The 13,686-nt window shown below is 34.5% G+C and overlaps 1 protein-coding gene across 1 annotated transcript; it reads left to right on the top strand.

The window, feature by feature from the left end:
- Positions 1–181: 181 nt before the first annotated feature.
- On the top strand, positions 182–12,601 carry prep (prolyl endopeptidase). The gene is made up of 15 exons (XM_089118905.1): positions 182–335; positions 1,001–1,075; positions 1,159–1,292; positions 2,715–2,845; positions 2,923–3,132; positions 5,125–5,246; positions 5,322–5,427; positions 5,513–5,704; positions 6,650–6,847; positions 6,953–7,056; positions 7,378–7,514; positions 7,596–7,690; positions 8,963–9,094; positions 9,181–9,337; positions 11,445–12,601. The coding sequence occupies exons 1-15, from the start codon at positions 294–296 to the stop codon at positions 11,737–11,739; spliced, it is 2,130 nt and encodes a 709-aa protein (XP_088975031.1). The 5' UTR covers positions 182–293; the 3' UTR covers positions 11,740–12,601.
- The last annotated feature ends 1,085 nt before the right edge of the window (positions 12,602–13,686 follow it).

Genomic DNA, 13,686 nt, shown 5'->3' with positions numbered 1-13,686 from the left:
AGATTTGCAGCATATAATATAAACGTGGCTCATAAATATTAATTAGCATATTTGTTAACGTTCATCATGCGTCATTGTGTGCCCGGCGTGTTTCTGACTCTACCAGCAGATGGCGCTGTGGTGAGCCGGCGCTCTTTCCCCTCGGCGAGTTTGTCTTTTTAAGGATTCCTTTCCTATTGATTCCGGACATTGTGCTACGGCTCTCAAACACACTGCACTCCCCGACACTCGTCTCCTTTAATTTCATCATATCATTATTTCATCTGTTCATCAGCTCTGAAGATCACTGAATAATGGCTTTCCAGTATCCAAACTGCTATAGAGACGAATCAGTGGTGAGTGACCGGATAATAGAGAGAAAGAGTACATGAATGAATAGATGGGGGGGATGAATGAATGAGAACAAATGGATAAAAGAAGGAATGAATGTATCGAGAAATCAGTAATTAATTTGAAAATATATATGAATGATTGACTGAAAGAATAAATCAATGCACGAGACTGTATAAGTAATGGAATAATAAAGTGTGGTTTTGTTGTTAATACTTGGATGATAATAGTCATGTATTTATATATAAAGAATGAAGGAATGATAATAGACGGGTGAATAAATGAATTGATTCATATTAGAATAAATAAATACAAGAAAGAATGGATGGGATTAAAAATCCACCCATGAAAGACTGAGCGAAGTAATGTAAATAGAAGGATGATATGAATGTGTAAATTAACATATGAGAGACTGATAAAACAGAATGGCGGTCCAGGTTGTTTACTTGAGAAATAACCTTGTGTCATTCATTCTGACATTATTTTCCCTTTGAAAATGTGTCTGTACTGTACATATGTACGGTTATAAGTTCATAATCACTAAAACATGTTTATGTTCTTGACAGAAATTGATAATTGACAAGCATTATTAATTTTGCCAAACTGTGGTGATGTGATCATGTTGCCATGGTGACCTCATTGCTCACGTGACGCATGTGTGGGTTATCAGGTGGACGACTATCACGGCTGTAAAGTGCCTGACCCGTACAGCTGGCTGGAGGATCCCGACAGTGAAAAAACACAGGTGATCTCACACTCACACACACTCACACTCACAACACCTCTCCTCATGAACATCTGAGACATGACTCTTTCTGTACCGGCCAGGCCTTCGTGAACGCTCAGAACCAGCTGACCCTGCCGTTCCTGGAGCAGTGTGAGGTCAGAGACGTCTTTAAGGATCGCATGACTGAGCTCTATGACTACCCCAAATACAGCTGTCCCTTCAAACGTGGGAACAGGTGAGAGGTGGAGAGCAAACACTGAGAGCAACGAGTCCTTAATGCGCATACAATGGAAATCAATGCATTCCACCAGAACAAACCTTAAAATGCACACCGTTTCCAAAGTGTCAGATGTTCCTTACCAGGGTCTTAAAAGCATTGAATTTATTAATTTGGAAATAATACCTTAAAAAGACTTGAATTTTGATTGTGCTGTATGTAACTTCTCCATATTGTATTTTTCCTCAAAAGTTTCATTTGTCAACCATTATTACTATGATTTCCGATGTTTATTGTTCAGGGGTCTCTCAGTTCCCCATATGTAAGTAGCTAATGTTAAAAAAACAACTTAACGTTGTTCGGCAAACTTTCTTGTGGCCTACTGAAATGGTTTTATTTTTCATGCCTGCTTGGCTTATCTTTTACCCATTCCACATTTGAAAAATAAATGAAGGATTTAGTTTTTCTTTGCTGGTAGGGACGTGAAATAGGTATTAATTTTGCGTAGAAATGGTCTTAAAAATTGGACCTGTAGGAACCCAGCTCTGATGGTCTCGCAGAGCTCTTATTTTGTATTTTCAAGCATGCAGATTACCGGTCAAAATAATGGTAATGGTAATAATATTATTATCATTTAATGAATAAAATTAAAATGAACAGCATCATATTAGAGTGATTTCTGAAGGATCATGTGAAACTAAAGACTGGAGTAATGATGCTGAAAATTCAGCTTTGATCACAGGAATAAATTACATTTTATTTATTTTTGTATTAATGCAATGTTAATAAACAGAACAAGTCAAGACATACAAGTAGTAAACAATCTATCAAAACAAGGAGACATTATGATACCAAATACATTAAGAGAGGAGATATGAAAAGAAATAACATTATTTTACATTAGTCTTAAAGAAAAAAAAAAAGAGAGATGAGGGCATACAAGAAAAAAAAAAATAAAACATTAAGGAAGAATATTAAGCATGGTACAAATTCTGGATGTTTTCATTGCTTTCTTATTGAGAGATGTTGAAATTGTATTTTTAATACATCTTCAATTCTTCTTTGAAAAAGCTAAAGTGGGGTTTACTGTTCATATATTTAGCTTTATGGATATGAAATTTTCCAATATATAAAAGAAGGTTTATACAAAAATATGCATTTATTAAATTTTTGTCTTTGACATAGAATCTTTATATGATAAAGAAAAATTACAAAAAACCTTTTGGACAATGAGAGCATTAAAATTGTATTCACATAGAAAACAGTCACGATATTACTGTTTTTATTGTATTTTTTTAATCAAATAAATTAGCCTTGGTGAGCACGAGACATATTTCAAAAACATGAACAAACCTTCCCGACCCCAAAGCTTAGTTTGAACAGTAGAAGTGTGTGTCTGTGTTTTTGGAAGCACTATTAACATTTCCCTTTCTCCTGCAGGTATTTTCACTTTTACAACACGGGTCTGCAGAACCAGAGTGTTATGTACATGCAGGAGAACCTTGAGGCAGAACCCAGCGTGTTCCTGGACCCAAACACCTTCTCCGAGGACGGGACGGTTGCTTTACGAGGTGCTGGATGAATCTGTGTGAGTGAGGTGTGTTTCTGCAGTGTATGGGTGTCCGCTAAAGCCTGCTGTTATTGGCAGGTTATGAGTTCTCTGAGGATGGCGAGTACCTGGCGTACGGCACCAGCGCCAGCGGCTCGGACTGGGTCGAGATCCGCTTCTTGCGTGTGAATGGTGCCGTACCTCTAGAGGATCAGCTGGAGAGGGTCAAATTCACCTGCATGTCCTGGACTCACGATGGAAAGGGACTCTTCTACAACGTTTACCCCGAGCAGGAGGGCAAGAGTGACGGTAAAGACGCACTAACGCACGTGAAAAACAAATTCACACATGCATGTTATTTAACCCTTTAAGTGTCACCCCCCCTTTTTTTAATAAACATGAAAATGCACATTTCGAACTGAAATGGTTGTAATTCAATGCTTTGGAATATAGACGTAAGATTGGTCTCGTTTTAAAGGAGACATTTGGCAGATTTTTGTAGAAGTGAAATAAATTAAGAAAGTGAAACTGAAAAAAAGTTATAGAAGTTTGAGTTTATGAAAATGTACAATGTAAAATATATTTTTTTCAAAACCTGGGCGACTCTAAAATTGAAAAAAATCAAAGCCAAAAATCGGACAAAGTTGTGTTTCAAATTTTCGGTTGATATCTCAAACAAAATGAGCTTTCAGTGAGATTTTGTTTGGCCGCAGAACCAAACTTTTTCAATAAATGACAACCAGACTCCATTACTGTCTATATAAGAGCGCCATTTTGATATGAACCATTATTTCCGTTTGGCAGATTTTGATATGAATTCAACCTCTAAGAAACAAGTATGTGTGTTAGCTTCCTGCCACATCACAAATGGTGAATCTTTATATTTTTTCTTTATATTTAAAAAAAAAAAATTCAGACCTTTTTTTTGTAAAATAATTGAATGGATGGTATCTTTTGAACACTTGGTATGAAAACAAACTGAGGTTTCTACCCTTCTTTCATGATTTTTCATCTTCATCACTATTTCAAAATAAAGGTCTGAACACGCCTGGAGAAATGGAAATAATCTTGTTTCAAATTGATAAATTACGGCTCTGTAATTTATTTTGAAAATCAAGCTTTCAAATGATATATAGTTTGTCAATATTAGTTTAGGTTTAGTATAGGATATTACAGTTTTAAAAATGGATTATTTTGGGCCCACCGGTGGGCTGGTGACACTTAAGTATTATTATGTACTATAATATATAATACTATTAATATTTTGCATTAGCATTTATTTTTTTTATTTTAATTTTAGTTTGATATAGTATTTTTTTCTTTGTTTAATAATTTATTTTAACTAGGGCTGTCGATTTAACTCAGTTATGGAAAAAAGTTACATTGAAAATTATTTAAATTATGCGCATTTAACGCATCTGCCACAGACCTACCTAGGTCATCTTACATTTGATAAAATTAATCGTGACGAACATGAAGCAGGGAAACAACACACTGTGTGATGGAGCCTATAGAATGCAGTTAGAATGACCTTAAATTTCAAGATATTTGGGCAAAAATGTTTTTTATATCATATGATATAATTTAGCAATATCACACAAGTGCTGTTTTTGTCCCAAATAGCACGAGTGCAAATGTGATACTGAATTTATACAACAGTTCAATCAATAAGAAGTTAATATTCTGCTATATTTTAGACACAATTTTGTTGAATATTATTAACGAATCGAGGAACCAATGATTCAAAGTCCCATTCATAAAGAGAGCCATTGAATGAATCGAATGAATGAATGAATGACTCATTTAGACTTTTACCACCACCTACTGGCAGTTTTAGTTTCTTATTTAGAGGATTATTTCATTCAAAAAAATGTTCATATTTCCATAAAAGCCATTAAAGGTGTAGTTCGCCCAAAAAATCATTTACTCACCATCATGGCAGTTGAAGCCTAAAAGTTTGTGTAATAAATTCTATGTTGAATCACATTTAATATTTATTTCTAAAGCTACTTTTTTTAATGTTTATTTTTTTGCAATGTTTTATGTGATGCTTTTCTCATTGCTTTTCTCATTTCCCAGCCAAATTTTTTGTGCGTTTAATTAGATTAATTAATCGCCACATCATGCAATTAATTCGATTTTTTTTTTCTAAATTATTGCTTGACAGTCCTAATTTTTATTTTAGATTTATTTCAATTACCAAAAAATTACCTATTTATTTATGTATTTTTGTTTAGTTTCAGTGAGGAATAAAAACATTTGTAAGAGATCTTAATCAAACTCTCTCTGTCTGTCTCTCAGGCACTGAGACGTCCACTAACCTGCACCAGAAGTTGTACTATCATGTGTTGGGAACCCCTCAGTCTCAGGACGTCCTGTGCGCCGAGTTCCCCGATCAGCCCAAATGGATGGGCGGTGCTGAGGTAACAAACAAACACAGACGGTACTTCATTTCTGATGATGTTTGAGATATATAATGTCTGCGTGTGTGTTTTCAGGTGTCTGATGACGGCCGTTACGTGCTGTTGTCCATCAGAGAGGGCTGTGACCCCGTTAATAGACTGTGGTACTGTGACCTGAACGACGTCCCGCAGGGAATCACTGGTACAGACGCACAGACACATCATTATTCAGACAGAAATACTTATTTTCTGCTGCCAGTGTGTCATTTCTCTCTTATTCATGATAGGTTTGTTGCCTTGGGTGAAGCTGATCGATAACTTTGATGCGGAGTATGAGTACATCACAAATGAAGGAACCGTTTTCACGTTTAAAACCAACCTGGACGCTCCTCAGTATCGACTCATCAACATCGACTTCGCCCAACCGTCCGCCAGCCAATGGAAAGAGCTCATTCCCCAACATGACAAAGACGTCATCGGTGAGGCGAGATGATGTTATTAGAGATGAAAGATTTACTTTTTTAATAAATGTCACAAGACTTACTGTGCCTAATTAATCTGCATGTATTATAATATAACAAAAAAGTTTTTTTTCATATTCTATTAATTAAAATGTATTTACTTTAACAGTTCAATCAAATAAATGGATAAAAATGTCCCGTCCTACAGAAATTTGTCAGAAATTTGAGTTTATGCGTGTATACAGTATAAATTGTCTATATAATATTATATATATATATATATATATATGAAGAGTTCAGATGCAAAAGCCTCTAAATGCCATTTGAAATTTTCTTCTTTAATGATGATTTTTATCAAACTTGTATATTTAAGTTCAGTAATTTCACTTAAATGGCAATGATAATTACATATTAATTGTTATTGAAGTGAAATTACTGAACTTAAATATACAAGTTTGATAAAAATCATCATTAAAGAAGAAAATTTCAAATGGCATTTAGAGGCTTTTGCATCTGAACTCTTCATATATATATACATGCATACATATATATACATGCATATATATATGTATTATACATAATATTATATATATATATATATATATATATATATATATATATATATATAAGTAGTGCTGTCTATTGATTAAACAAATGAACTAATTAATTGCATATTTTTATAATTAATCATGATTAATCACACTTAACATTCAAGTTTTTAATATATTTTTATATAGTATTCATTTCACAGTCAATCTCAAAATTAATGTGGAAACAAAATAAAAATAACATAGACATTATATTTTAATATTCAGTTTCTTTATTAATTTAAGTATTTAATTATAATATGCATGTATAAAGTCTGTTTGTATTCTATATGTATTTATTAATTTTGAATATGATTTTGTCAGTGGTTTGTTATGATAAACATGATTTCTCTTAATCTCTCTCTCTCTCTCTCAGTGTTTGCTACCTGCACATACTCCAGTTTCCTGTTTGTGTGTTTCCTCCATGACGTGAAGAACGTGTTGAAGATGTTCCGCCTGTCCTCGGGCGAGGAGATCCGCACGTTCCCGCTGGACGTCGGCTCCATCGTGGGCTTCACTGGGAGGAAGAAAGACTCTGAGATCTTTTACAGCTTCACCTCGTTTCTGTCTCCAGGTCCGTCAAGATTCAGAAGCTTCTGACCTTAATAACTCATTAATAATTGTCAGGTTATGCTGTAACGGGTGTGTCTGGAGTGACATGTGCTGTGCTTTCCTGCAGCGATCATCTATCACTGTGATCTGACTAAAGAGCCGCTGAAGCCACACGTCTTCAGAGAGGTCACAGTGAAGGGCATCAATCCTGCTGACTACCAGACCACTCAGGTATAGCGACACACTTGCTCGTCCATCTGTCTGTCTCTCTCTCTGTGTCTGTCTTTCTGACCCCCTCTCTGTCTGTCTGACTGTGACTGTCTGTCTCTCTTTATCTGTCTGTCTGTCTGTCTGTCTGACTGTCTATTTGTCTGTCTGTGACTGTCTGTCTCTCTTTGTCTGTCTGTCTGTGTCTCTTTGTCTGTCTCTCTGTGTCTGTATTTCGGTGTCTGTCTGTCTCTTTGTCTGTCTGTCTGTCTGTCTGTCTGTGTCTGTCCGTCCGTCTCTCTGTGGTATGATCACCTTCACTTTATGTCTGTGTGTTTCTTACAGGTGTTTTATCCCAGTAAAGACGGCACCCAAATCCCAATGTTTATTGTCCATAAGAAAGGAATTGAGCTGGATGGTTCCCATCCCGCCTTCTTATACGGATATGGAGGTTTTAATATTTCCATCACACCCAGCTACAGGTACAACACACATCCAATCACACACTCCATACATGCATCACCCTCCTGTTCCTGTAAACGCCTGTCCCGGTTATTTTTCAGCGTTTCTCGGCTGATATTTGTCAGGCATCTGGGAGGAGTTTTAGCTGTGGCCAACATCAGAGGAGGTGGAGAATATGGAGAGACTTGGCATAAAGGCATGTGACTGTAAATCTGGACTTAATCAGGAATTGATCTGTGCACATGTTCTTAATATAGAATACTAGACAATGATATACTATGCATTTTATATATATTTTTATTTATTTATTTTTTTTCAGAGTAACTTACCCAACACTGATATACACACACTATATATATATATATTGAGTGTGTGTATATCAGTGTTGGGTAAGTTACTCTGAAAAAGTAATCAATTACTAGTTACTAATGACCTCTTCAACAGTGTAATTAGATTACTGTACTAATTACTCTCTTTAAAAAATTATTTAATTACTTTTAATTACTAATTACTTTCAAAATCCCATATCAATCTCAACCAGCTGAATAATACAAGGATAGACATGAATCTGTTACAGTAAAATTACATGAATTAAGGTGGAGAAGGTTACATTAAAAAGTATGTTTTTATAACATCAGACAATACATTTTGATGTTAAACCCAGTATTGTTTTATGTCTGATCTCAAGACATTTCACACTTTTTTCATACATATTTTACAATAATTCATACGAATTTGTACAATTTAGACATCTCATAAAATGCATACGAATCGCTGTGAGATCGGATTGATCTATACCTCAATTACATCAGAAGTAACTGTAATTAAATTACAGATAAATGAAGAGTAATCCCTTACTTTACATTTTCAAGGGAAAAGTAATTAAAGTAATTACTTAGTAATTAGTTACATCCAACACTGTTGTATAAATATATATATATATATATATATATAAACTATATATATAGTACGCTACCATTGAAAAGTTTGGGGTCAGTATGATTTTTTTTTTTTTAGAGAAATGCATTAAATTCATCACACGTGGCTTTATATTAGTAAATTAATCCTGAAAAATATGTTTGCACAAAAATATTAACTGTTTTCAACATGGATAATAATCAGAAATGTTTCTTGAGCAGCAAATCATCATGTTAGAGTGATTTCTGAAGGATCATGTGACACTGAAGACTGGAGTAATGATGCTGGAATACCAAAATAAATCACATTGTAGAATACATTTAAATAGTTATTTAAAATGGCAAGCATATTTCACACAATTACTGGTTTGCTGTTTTTTTTTTAATTTACAAATTTTAAATGCAGCCTTGTGAGCAGAAGAGAATAATCAACCGCATACTTGAACGCTAGTGTACATACTGCAGAAATAGTATGTGTAGGATGCATTTGGAGCATAACTGGTGGTCTTTAACATTAAAAGTGTCTCTTACTTTTCTCTGTTCCTGTGCAGCGGGGATGTTGGCCAATAAGCAGAACTGTTTCACTGACTTCCAGTGTGCAGCCGAGTATCTAATAAAGGAGGGTTACACCTCCTCCAGCAAAATCACCATCAACGGAGGCTCTAACGGGGGGCTGCTCGTGGGTACGACACACACACAAATACACAAATACACACACACACGTGTTTGTTTCCTTCTAGTTCTGACTCCTGACTCCTGTCTCCTGCAGCGGCGTGTGTGAATCAGAGGCCCGATCTGTTCGGCTGTGCTGTGGCTCAGGTCGGCGTCATGGACATGTTAAAGTTTCATAAGTTCACCATCGGGCACGCTTGGACCTCTGATTTCGGCTGCTCTGAACTCAAAGAGCAGTTTGATTGGTTAATCAAGTGAGTTTACTTAAAGGCACCCTTTAACTGTGGTAAAATCTTTGTAATGCACAATGTCATATGGATAATTGATTTTACAGTATGGTGGCAACAGCAATATGATTAAAATATGTAATGTATTTAAACCTTATAAAACTTATTTTACCTTTATAGATAAATATACTTTTACACATTATTTTATTATAATATACCGCGTTTGTGTTGTTAACCAAATCAAAAAAAAAAATCATAAATAAAATAGCTGAAATAAAATATAAATAGAAGAAAAACGAAAATGTTTCCTTGGTAACTAACTGAAATAATGAAAAAAAAAAGTACTAAAACTAAAAACAAACAAAGCTAAAATAGTAGAGCTGTATGATTAACACATATATCAGTTTTATTCTTAAATGACAACGATTTTGCTTCTATTAAAACTTTGACAAGTACGCACAAGTGTAATAATCACAGCGAACAGGTATAATGATAAAACAGCGTCTTTTCAACCAAAAAGTATCATAATTTCTGTGTTACAGTAATTAAAATGATCACAGAAGTACTGGGAAATAATGTTTATAGTTTAAATATAAGCACTGGTGTCTACGGAAGTGATCAAAATAGAGTAAATCACCTTTCAAAGCAACTAATTATTGTATCAATTACACCAGTAGGTGGCGACAAGTGACTGTTAAAAATGCATTTTTCATTGAATCATTCATTCAATAAATTCGTTCAAAAACACTCATTCATCCAGTAATTAAACAATTAAATTGTTTTTTGTTTTTGTTTTGAGCGAGTCATTAAATCCTTCATTTAACCCCACTAAAAAATAAATAAATAAATGAATTAAATATGTTTTATTTGTTATTTGGTTTATTTGTCTATGCAGAATTGTGGGAGAATCGGGATTCTCAATGTATCCAGAATTGAGCTAAAAAACGAATAATACAAGCACAACAAATTGCTAAAACCTGAAGTTAAATTCTAAAATGAAAAAGGTAATTAATAACAGTAATAAATGCTGTAATAGTCAGGGAGCCAAAGTCTCAAAAGCTCTATAAAATGGGTTGAACCTGACATGGTCTGCCATACTTTTTATTTGTGTTTTTTCTGTTAACTTTGACCCTAAGAACAAATAATTGGAGGGTCTGCTCTGCCGGAAATATCGCGAAAAAAAATTGTGGCCATTTTAGTGTACGCACCCTTTATTATTTATCAGAAAAATTATTTTTTTCATCAAATCCTTAGTGGGTTGGGTAGGTTCTCAATAAATGCATTCCAGACACACAGAACACATGTGCGGACAACATACACTGAAAAAATAATTCTTAAATTACATTTCTACATGATTTTGCATCAATTTAATGCAAAAAAAACTGGCGTTTTTTTCACTTTTTTTCCACTATTTTCATCTTTACTTCATTTGCAATCAACTACTATTCCATTAAGTTATGACAACAGGCAATATGCCATTCTTTTCACCAAACACTATACTCATTCCACAGAAAAAATGATAAAAATCCAAACAAAATCAATGGATCTGTGATGATTTCACTACTAGTTGGCGATCAACAGGCTCAAAATTTCAAAGCATTTCATTTTGTGTGTACAGGATGGTTGTATCACCGAAAGCTTGGCATTAAATTTGGCTTGAAGGACTCAAGTGTGCAGACAATTTGTTCTTTTGGTTGTCAAGTGTTATCTGTCTGGCACCTTGTTTGCCGTGAGTGTGGTGAAACTCTTTCATATTTCGTGCGTACACTAAAATGGCCACAATTTTTTTTCGCGATATTTCCAGCAGAGCAGACCCTCCAATTATTTGTTCTTAGGGTCAAAGTTAAAAGAAAAAACACAAATAAAAAGTATGGCAGACCATGTCAGGTTCAACCCATTTTTGAGACTTTGGCTCCCTGACTATAATATAATATAAATAAAATTAGTAAAACTAAAATAATATCATTGATTTGCTCATCCAGTTCGAATATAACCCACAGTTTGTTTTATATGAAATTTGTGTAATGTCAGCAGCACACCAACTGAATATGTTGCATGAAAATGTTTCTTATTTTTTTTTGTCGTGCATGCATTTTATTGTGCGTCACTGACACTAAACTTTCCGTTCCTGCAGGTACTCTCCTCTTCACAATATCCGTGCTCCAGAAGGGGACGGGGTTCAGTATCCCGCTGTCCTGTTGTTGACGGGCGACCACGATGACCGCGTGGTGCCGCTGCACTCATTAAAATACATCGCCACCCTGCAGAATGAGATTGGTCACCGTCCTGGCCAGTCAAACCCTCTCTTTATCTACGTGGACACTAAGTCAGGCCACGGTGCAGGAAAACCCACCAGTAAAGTCATTCAGGAGGTGGCGGACATGTACGCCTTCATCGCTCGCTGCCTGAACCTCAGCTGGATCGAGTGAAACGTTACGAGGCCCTTCTTACAGTTTGATTTCCTTCTGGACTGTTTGCGCTCCTGTTCACTGAATCGGCCACTGTCTTTCCCGCTCCTCCACGCTTTCATTATTCGATGTGTTTTCTTTCTAGTAGAAATGCTAAAACCATTTCAAAAGGACTGAATGCTATAACCTGAACTACATTCATGACTGATTTCATATCAATTTACAATGTCACGGCTGTGTACGGGTTACACTGGGCTCTTGTTTCTTAGGAAATATTATAATTACTGAGGTCACGGGGTGAAGTGTCATAACCTCTCAAGGACTTTACTAAAACTGTATTTATTTGACGACGGAAAGGCATGATGGGTTAATGGATCAATGTACGGCAGCCATCAAGAAATCATTTTGTGGGTGAATCTCATGAAAACATGTTCAGATCTCATTTTACACCCGATACTAAAAGAAACAAATTTAAATTACGCATTTTTTTAGGATTTTTATTCTTTGTTACACTATTTTTAATGGCGGATATGTACTAAACTTGGGGTTGAGTGTTTCATAACTGTAATCTGTCTGGACGTTATTCAAATCAGCATTAATGTGAAAATACATTTTTTTTTGCATTTTCATACAGTATTGAGAATTGGGAGGATGATTTCATAAAAATGTCATATTATTTCTTCTGATTGGAGTTGAAATATAACCTGAGCATGTTTCATAACATGAGATTCACCTTTACCGTGTTTGTGAGTGTGTGTTCATTTGTGTGAATGAGCTATAGAAAGAAATCCGTTTCTACCTCCACATTTATGCAGATTGTTTTGACTTTAAAGGGAAAAGCAAACTAAATAACATAGTACAATAAAACACAATTGAAAATGAACTGTGTGTGTATTTAGTAAGATCAGAACGTAACAGTTGTTTGTTTACTATTAGATTATTTCACTGGGCTATAGGCGGAATTAGCATTTTAAATGCATTTTTATGATATATACAGTCCAAATCGGATAGTTTTACTCACAATATCAGTGTGAATTGAATGTATGCAGTGTCTCGCTGTCTTCCTCTGCTGGCTGGTGCCAGGATTACATTCCCACATCCTATAAAAAACAAAACAAAAGCAGGTTCAGCATTATCTCATCACTATATGGCTATTTTAGGATCATTATTATGATGTGTAATGATTTTGTTATTGACTTTTCATGAGCTTGTCTATTACACATTCTCTCTCTCTCTCTCTCTCTCTCTATATATATATATATATATATATATATATAAAAGTGAAATTCAAAATATTAGAATATCATGCAAAAGTTAATTTATTTCAGTATTTCAACTTAAAAGGTGAAACTAATTATACAGACACGTTATATGCAAAGTGAGATATTTCAAGCCTTTATTTGTTATAATTTGTATGATTATGGTCCAAGTTCCTTTAAGGTCCATTTAATTGGACAGAAAAGCTGATGAGAAGCTGAAGTGCAGAGTGATGTCATCAAATTCATTGATTTATCTATATTGGTGGAAGTGAGAGACTGTAAGTTTTGAACGCTTTTATCTTCTAAATGTGAGTTCTGTCATTGTTTTAGACGAACACACCAGCTTATAGACAACAATAAGACTAAAATATTCATACTAAAAGCCAAAAAAGAAAAACCCGAAAATTTTGATTTCATGTTTTTTTTTAAAGTAAAACTAACTTTTGTATTAATCATAAAGTTATAGGCCTGAGTACAAGATGTTATTGTCCACTGTCAATAATTAGTCAATGACGCAAATGCTATTAAGCCAAGACCCCCCTATAATTGGCAAGGAAGGTTCCCACGGTCTTTAACTTGGAAATATTAGGGAATTTTAATTAATATTCACACAAGTGTTGTAGGCTACTTAATATCTAAAAAGTCTTCCAAAAAAAAAAATATATATATATATATATATATATATATATATATATATATATATATATAT

The sequence above is a fragment of the Pimephales promelas genome, chromosome 13 (assembly GCF_988280905.1).
Source record: "Pimephales promelas chromosome 13, fPimPro1.hap1.1, whole genome shotgun sequence".
NCBI lineage: Eukaryota > Metazoa > Chordata > Actinopteri > Cypriniformes > Leuciscidae > Pimephales > Pimephales promelas.
The sequence above is the reverse complement of the archived record's forward strand: the minus strand, read 5'-3'. Positions and strand labels throughout refer to the sequence as shown.

Coding starts and splice junctions, on each gene's coding strand:
- prep (XM_089118905.1), top strand. CDS start 294: ATGGCTTTCCAGTATCCAAACTGCTATAGAGACGAATCAGTG. Junction 5,705..6,649: donor ACATGACAAAGACGTCATCG/GTGAGGCGAGAT, acceptor TCTCTCTCTCAG/TGTTTGCTACCTGCACATAC. Junction 9,338..11,444: donor CAGTTTGATTGGTTAATCAA/GTGAGTTTACTT, acceptor CCGTTCCTGCAG/GTACTCTCCTCTTCACAATA.